The sequence below is a fragment of the Vanessa cardui genome, chromosome 10 (genome assembly GCF_905220365.1).
Source record: "Vanessa cardui chromosome 10, ilVanCard2.1, whole genome shotgun sequence".
NCBI lineage: Eukaryota > Metazoa > Arthropoda > Insecta > Lepidoptera > Nymphalidae > Vanessa > Vanessa cardui.
In genome coordinates, this window is record NC_061132.1 from 9,240,759 (window position 1) to 9,248,761 (window position 8,003).

The 8,003-nt window shown below is 31.7% G+C and overlaps 1 protein-coding gene across 1 annotated transcript; it reads right to left on the reverse strand.

Moving 5' to 3' along the window:
• Positions 1–1,459: 1,459 nt before the first annotated feature.
• On the reverse strand, positions 1,460–6,366 carry LOC124533008 (peptidoglycan-recognition protein LB-like). Its single transcript, XM_047108163.1, has 5 exons — positions 6,175–6,366; positions 5,429–5,540; positions 3,924–4,158; positions 3,065–3,183; positions 1,460–1,811 (listed from the first exon to the last, which is right to left on the reverse strand). Exons 2-5 carry the CDS (start codon positions 5,502–5,504, stop codon positions 1,579–1,581), a joined length of 663 nt encoding a protein of 220 aa, XP_046964119.1. The 5' UTR covers positions 5,505–5,540; positions 6,175–6,366; the 3' UTR covers positions 1,460–1,578.
• Positions 6,367–8,003: the final 1,637 nt, after the last annotated feature.

The following is an 8,003-nucleotide window of genomic DNA, read 5'->3' on the forward strand; positions in this document are numbered from 1 at the left end:
ATAACCGGCTATTAACATTTATTCGATCTCGAAAATTATTTCTTTATTGAATTGTAACAATTTCATAGAGTACAATCAAAGATTAAATTTATTTTTCTGTACATCTACGGCTGAAGCTTTTTAAAATAAGATCATGACCGATCTTCTATGTGTAACTCCCATAATCACTAGGACTACATTCGCCTTATACTATTAACATATAAGATAGTAACGGTAGTGGAATAAAAAATAACAGTATTCTATAACTTGTTTCAAATTCCGGTTATAGTTTGCTAAATTGTTTTTTTTTTAAGACATTTTAATAATCTATGATATTTTAACTAATAACTGATAAATATCGATGGATGTGCTTTTAGCATTGCGATGAACAACATTTGTAGAAAATTTTTAACTTTTATAAAAATCATCTACAAAATAATAAGATAAAGTGGCCGAAAAAACAAACATTATTTTAAATATTTATTGCAATATTAATAACTAGCCTTTGAATTTCTTGACTTGAATACAATATTTGTAATGTTAAAATAAGAACTTGTATAAAAAAACGTTCCCTCTCCAGTTAAATAAATTAAAAAAATGGCTTATGACAACTATTATCGAATATGGCACCGAAAAAGTTTACAAATAACAAAATTTGATTATAGAACAATCGGCCCAACACGTTGTGCGTTTGTAGTCAGTAAGAGCGTGTTAAAGTTTTACTAAGTAGATTAGTATTTTTGATAAAATAAAATACATAGGTAACGCAATTGTTTTAATTTATTTAATAACAATAATCAATATGAGAACAAAATCAACTTTTTTTTACTAGTTTTTTAATGTTGCCCTAAACTTAAAGTAATGAATTTACTTTGTACAATAGTCATGTCGCAGTAAATGATTACAACTTAACATAAATAATGTTTAATTCATTAGGCGATATAGGAACAGAATAATGAGGTCAAATAAATTACTATGCTAAAAAATATACACTTCCTATTTTGTTGGAACGAAGTACTATGGAACTAGCAGAAATCGTCGAGTAAGGAAAATGCATTATGTTCAAGGTGACATATTCATCTCTTTCTCGCTGTCTTTGTCTTAGAAAACGTAAAGAACAGAAAGAGACAGATATATTTAAACTTTTTTTTATTTCTTACTATTCAATTGTTTTGGAACGTTGTTAATTTATTTAATTGCGTCTGGTATTTAATACATAATACATAGTGAAAGCAATTTCGTTCCAACCGGGAGTCCCACGACACTATGTTATTTAAATTATTTTACCTTATGCCTATATAAATAAAGAAAAAGTGATGTTAGATAACATTAAAATATTGTTAACATATAAATTAAATATAAATTTCGATTATACGTTTTAATTATTACTTTCTTAATTACTTTCTTGTACTGAAACATAAACAAAACATAAATGTAGTTATGTAATAGTTTATATACTTCTTATACTAAGCGTAGGTAGAGATTTTTTTCTTAATGATTAATATAAATAGTTTTGAGTATAACACGAGGTCTTTGATATAAATTATTAACAAAAGAAAATAAATTGAAAAAGTAAAGATAAGAATAAGTAACTCCTTGTTATCTAGATCCTAACTGTTCAAATACCATCGGTAAATCGTTTTCCGAAGAAGGGAATGGTGAGTAATGATTCCAGTTCTGGATTTCTTCGAACAGGGCATTTCCAGGGCACTCAGTGTTTCTAACTTGCCTGTGTCCAACTAATTTGTAGTCGCTTTTAATGTATCCCATTTCAACTCCCGCTGCGATCAACGCTTGTGCTGTTTTTAATTGTTCAGTCGGTGGAATTGAATCTATAAAGAATATAAAATTAAAATTAAATGGTGTGCAACTTAGTCTATAATGTTTAACATCTATAAATATTTCTATAATGGTCAATATTTTATGAATAATGTTCAGATAAAGCAAATGGCAACATTTTAAAGAAACTTAAAAAAAACTTTCAATCCGATTACTAAATAAATTTTATCACAAAAAATTGAGAATTTAAAAATTTGACAGTCCATTCGATCTTCATTTAAAATCTATTCTATCCAATGATCCACAACAACTCAGTAGTATTCATTACAGACGAATTATATAAAACCTTTGTCGTTTGCATTGCATTATTCAAACCTTACGTGTCATATTACTGTCATATTCGATATTTAAATTTTTTCTCTCAAATTGACTTTTACGTATCGATTGTCAATTTTATTTGTAAAAAAAGGTCATAAAGGTAAATTACGTGTTTAATATTTGACGCATTCGATTGAATAATTTATACAAAAGCGAAGCCACTCCGACAATCGTCAAATCCACTGACATAATATCACACAATACGTTGACGCATTTAGTTGTCGTGACTTCTAACACTTGGCTTCAGTGAATCAACGATAATACATCGTCATGATTATGTAATTCAATATTTCTGTCACTCTATATTAATGACTGAAGTATTGTTTGATGAAATGTTATATTATATATTTCCATTATATTTATAAGAGCGCAATAATTCACAAATGATTCTGAATGATGCGCTGTCTTTAAGATGAATCAGTGAATCAGTGAACCGCGAAGCAGTTACAAAAGCGCAATTAGACGATCGACAAATTATAAATACTAATTATGTTACAGTGAATGATTCCAATTGTACTCGTTGTGACAAATAGTTTTAATATGCGAGAATTTAATTTTTACCAAGTTACTTATTGTAACAAATAATAAAGAATATCATTTATATAGAAGAAGTAATTATATATTTGTATTGTTTTGTGATTTCAAACTTCATAAGCACGGTATCGGGGTGATATATATGGTGATTGACACGGAGAGGGTTTGGAACATATTCCACCACGCTGTTCCTGATTGGTGGAATGCACATGTGGCTGAATTTCTATGAAATTTGTCACATGCTGGTTTCCTCACGATGTTTTCCTTCACCACTGAGCACGAGATGAATTATAAAGACAAATTAAGCACATGTAACAGCGGCGTTAAAATGCACGCGTTCTAACCACTGGGCCATCTCGACTCATGATTGATTACACGATAAATCTATACTCACTTGACCAATCTCCGATCAGGCATATTCCAATGCTTACGTTGTTGAAATGCAAAGCATGAGCACCCAACACGTCCCATCCTCTACCCTCATACGCCACACCGTCTCCGCCCACGGCAAAACTGGAAAATCATTATCATTACATAGTATAAAACAAAGTCGCTCACCGCTGTATATCTCTATATATGCTTAGATTTTTAAAATTACACAATTTCATTTTTTATGCGATGGATTTTGGTGCGATTTTTTTAATAGAAAGAGTGATTCGAGAAGAAGGGTTTGGTATTATATATTAAAATAATACATTGACAATATAGTGAAGAAATTCTGATAAATTAAGAAGTTTCTAATGTGATGTCGTAAATAAATAAATCCTGTAGTATATTTAGTATCAGTATTGCAAGCCTGGAAGCCGGGGCGGGTCGCTAGTGTTTTTATAATAATATATAGAGGAGATATTGACGACGATGTTCTGTTATCCGATTTCGACCAAGTTCATTATCGAGAGAAAATTGCGCAGGACATTATAGTGTAAGGTGCATGTCAGTAACTTCCTCGTAGTGCACCCTGGACAACGGGGCCGGCTTGAGCTTGCTCGTCGGCCACGGCAAAGACTGGTGGGAAGGACGCCACGGGGCTGCTCCTGGTACGTTCCTGGTTGGCGTCAGGGCGGACCATGTGAGTAGCCTCGTTGGCTAGGAGGGAGTGGGAGGGCTCGCTAGTCGAGCCTCCCAAGTGTTTTACACCAGCGGTCAGTGGCGGAGCCTACCATCTTTTCCGCCTTGAGCGAAGCCGCGTGCGACTACTGGCCATGTATAAAAAAAACGGAATAACTTTCTAATATATGTAATTTTTTACTCACTTGTATCCAATATCCCACCATTGCCTGTCATCCATGTGGAAGTTCTGCATTGCCCTCATAGACTGACAGCATTGTTTGTGATCGCGGCAAACGGGCGGTATGTACGAGTGATGGACGACTACGAATGGCACAGGCACTGATAGTGGCAACTTCTCTTTAGCTGGTCGCGCTTGCCATTGTGCTCGCGTTGTAAAGGGGAACTCGTATATTTGCACTTCGTTCCCTACGAGATCCTCTGAAATCCATACATATATTATAAGTGCGAAAATAACTCTGTCTGTCTGTCTGCCTGTCTGACTCGCTTTCACGCCAAAACTACTGGACCGATTTGAATGAAATTTTTGTACAAAAAAATGTTTTAAATTAATTTGTAGTGTGTGTAATATTAAGTTGATATTCATATTCTACGCGAGAAAAGCTGCGGGTATCAGCTAGTTACAAAAAATATGTACTTTGTTCGACGTCAATACATACATACAAAATTCGAATACAATTATTTAATCTGCGTCTCGTTACCCCGTTAGCGCTGCAATAGTAATTTCTATGTCTATATCAAGATAGTCCTTTTTTATTTCAAATTATACAATCATCGAGTTCCATAAAACCTCTTTAGTTGCACAAAGACAACAACAAAATAATATGTACAATATACAATAATAAGGTACAATATATAGATATATTATAGTCATAGTGTCACCGGATACTGATCTGGTTAGGTAACAAGCAATCACACATATTTAAAATTTACTAGCCGCCCCGGCTTCGCACGTGTGCAATAATAATAATAATAAAGCCTTTTTTATTTCCTATAACGTTAACATATTTTATAAAAGTAAATACTTATATCTATGTTAGTGTTGTATTGCGATTATTTGTTTGTTTGTTTTCACACGCGTGCAATGCTGATAATAATGCTAAATATACCAAGTACAGAATTTTTCTTATTTCTTTACTATTTTGTTCATGTTTTATATACAAAAACCTTCCTCGAATCACGCTATTTATTAAAAAAAACTGCATCAAAGATCTAAGCATACATACATAGGGACAGACAGCGGTGAGCGACTTTGTTTTATAATATGTAATGATAATGATATTGCAACTGCGCTTGCGACCTACGTAACTTTTATATATGTATATATTAATAATGGGAGTTCACCTCATTCTGGTTTTATAATTATATATCCGGCATTTTGCTGTCATTGCATAGACAAAAAAAAAATTGTCTAAAAAAAACAACTTTTAAAATATTGGTTCAGTAGTTTTGATGTCACACTATAATTTAACTTTTTAATTCTAATCAAATTAAATACTCATTTCGACCTATAGCAAAATACAGATTAAATAATTATTATTAAAGTCAAGATTTTTCCTTACGATACATTTAAGGGAAAGAGATATTGTCTTATTTTAAAATGTACGTATGTCTATCCAATATCTACTCTATTAGGTGCTTCAACTTAATAGTAAGTATTTTAATATGAAATAAAGAAATAATCACTTACTTGTAAACATAGTCGGCGCCCCAACAACAGCCGCCAATCCTTGTGAACTCAGCATTAGCGCGAGAAGAGACAACATTCCAATACATTTAACGCTTAAAACCGGTACCGTAATCTGAAATAATTCCACAAATAAAAAACGAAAATTGTTTTTGTTTAGTTTATATCAAGTATAACGATATGATTTTCTGATATTTTGTTTTACAAAAGATTATTCTGATACAGGTACTCGAACGATATCACGTACAAACTTATCACCATCAACATGGTTTAATTTTATTCATAGTTTCAAACGCACGGAATACCTACATGTACACATAAGTATATTTGCTATCGGTCATTCATAATTCGCACTATTAAAGCAGTTTACTTAATTTGTATAATTATTACGAACGTGAGGAATTAACCATCCATTCTACTTTTACACGTGTCACGAAGATTAGTTGATGGCACCTTTTTTTGATCGATTGTTTTATGAATAATTAAATTAATAAATATGTATAATGAACATATAAATTAGTAAAATGATCAAGCAAAAATGTAAAATATAAATTATGATTGTAATCGAGGTAATTGCTCTATCAATAAATAATAAACTCGTGAAAATGTTCCATTTAAAAGAAAAAAAAAATTGACAAGTAATCTGTTGTTCTAATAAATATATTACAAACAAAATTCCTAACTGCATATTCCCTTGTGCCATAACAAATTATTAAAAAAAAGAAATGAATTTTAAAATCGATACAGACCTTTATATAAGAAGTAGGAGGAACGAATAGAAAAAAAAATCAGAGAAAGGAATAATTTAAATTGCGAATTCGAATAACAGTGTGTAACAAAAACAAATAAACACTAGCAATGTCACAGACGATGAAACGAGTTTGAGCAAAAGTTTGTTTTAAACTACCGGTCCATGCTTTGACAGTAAAGACCGTATTATACAAATTATATTCTGAGGTAGGAATGTATATAGTCATCTGTTCGCGTAGGTTAATCCCCGCTGTTTAATAAAAAGTAGGAAAAAATAATTATTACAATTAAATATTAAATTATAAAATCGATTGAATTTTATCTAAATTGTATTGTATCATTATTCCTAAAATCTAACAATAATTAATATTTTAAACGGTCTATATAAAATTAATGTAAATTTTAGCATTATTAAGACGTTATTGATTATGTTGATTAAGAATTTTTGTTGTCATTTAGTTTTAATTCATTTTTTTGTTATTGTTTTTTAATCGTTTGCAGCATTTGCATTTAGATTGTCACGGGTTAAATTAATTTGCAATTACAATTTAATTAACACAATGCAAACATTTTGACAAAAATGTTTTTAAGTTAAAGCGTGTAAAGTCTAAACTATAATTTATAACGATATATTTTTGAATGTGCAACATTAAACTCTATAAGAATGAAATAAGAATATATGAAGCTTTCAATTAACTAATTAAAACGATATCAAGTATGATGTACGAAACCATTTCAATATATTTCGCTAAAATATTCGTATTAAATCAATAAGTATAAACGAAAACCTTTTAAATATTAATATGCTCATTCATCATTCGCTTCCCTTTGTCCCATTCATTCGGGGTAAGAATTTCTTTATCTTCTGGTTTTATTTATTATGTAATTATTCTGAGTCCGATATGACAGCTATGATCTAAGACTTTACTAGGCGGTTACCAATGTAAACCATCTACGAATCCATACAAATGCATAAAAAATTCATGGAAATCGGTTAAGGAGTTCAGTGACATACAAGCGCACAGAATATTTTTATGTAATATTCCGTTCCGATGAGACAACAACAACAACAACAACAACAACTACAACAGCCTGTAAATTCCCACTGCTGGGCTAAAGGCCTCCTCTCCCTTTGAGGAGAAGGTTTGGAACACATTCCACCACGCTGTTCCAATGCGGGTTGGTGGAATACACATGTGGCAGAATTTCAATGAAATTTGTCACATGTAGATTTCCTCACGACGTTTTCCTTCACCGCTGAGCACGAGATGAATTATAAAGACAAATTAAGCACATGAATCAGCGGTTCTTGCCTGGGTTTGAACCCGCAATCATTGGTTAAGATGCACGCGTTCTAACCACTGGGCCATCTCGACTCCGATGCGACGCTTAATGAGATTTAACCTTAACGATCGACCTCATATCAAGGTACGTTTGCTTATTATGTCTGATATTATGCAGATTAGTTTATAATTTCAATAACAATACAAATTACATCGGACGATGTTTTAAGTCTTAATGCATCTTTCTTAATTTCTTTTCGACCGTATTTTGTTTTTTTGCAGAATACAATAAGGCTCGTGACTCGTTTGCTATTTGAGTTCAGTCTTTGCGTTCTTGGAAACAAACCTAAAGTCCATACCAAGTTAATATATGAATTTATTATTATAGTGTATATTTTTAGGTATACATTTTTCTGCCTTTCGTCGATATAAGCCCTCGCTTTTATGTGGCTCAAACATAAAGGTTTTATCGCCAAATATTTCCTCATCACTACGCACGAGATGAATTGCTCTGCATGTTATTTTAGCTGCTTCAGTTAATTAGC

Excerpts from the sequence above, each read along its gene's own strand:
- LOC124533008 (XM_047108163.1), bottom strand. The coding sequence starts at position 5,504 with ATGTTGTCTCTTCTCGCGCTAATGCTGAGTTCACAAGGATTGGCGGCT. Across the intron at positions 4,159-5,428 it reads GGCGCCGACTATGTTTACAA|AGGATCTCGTAGGGAACGAA; the intron begins GTAAGTGATTAT and ends TATGGATTTCAG. Across the intron at positions 1,812-3,064 it reads CCTGATCGGAGATTGGTCAA|ATTCAATTCCACCGACTGAA; the intron begins GTGAGTATAGAT and ends TATTCTTTATAG.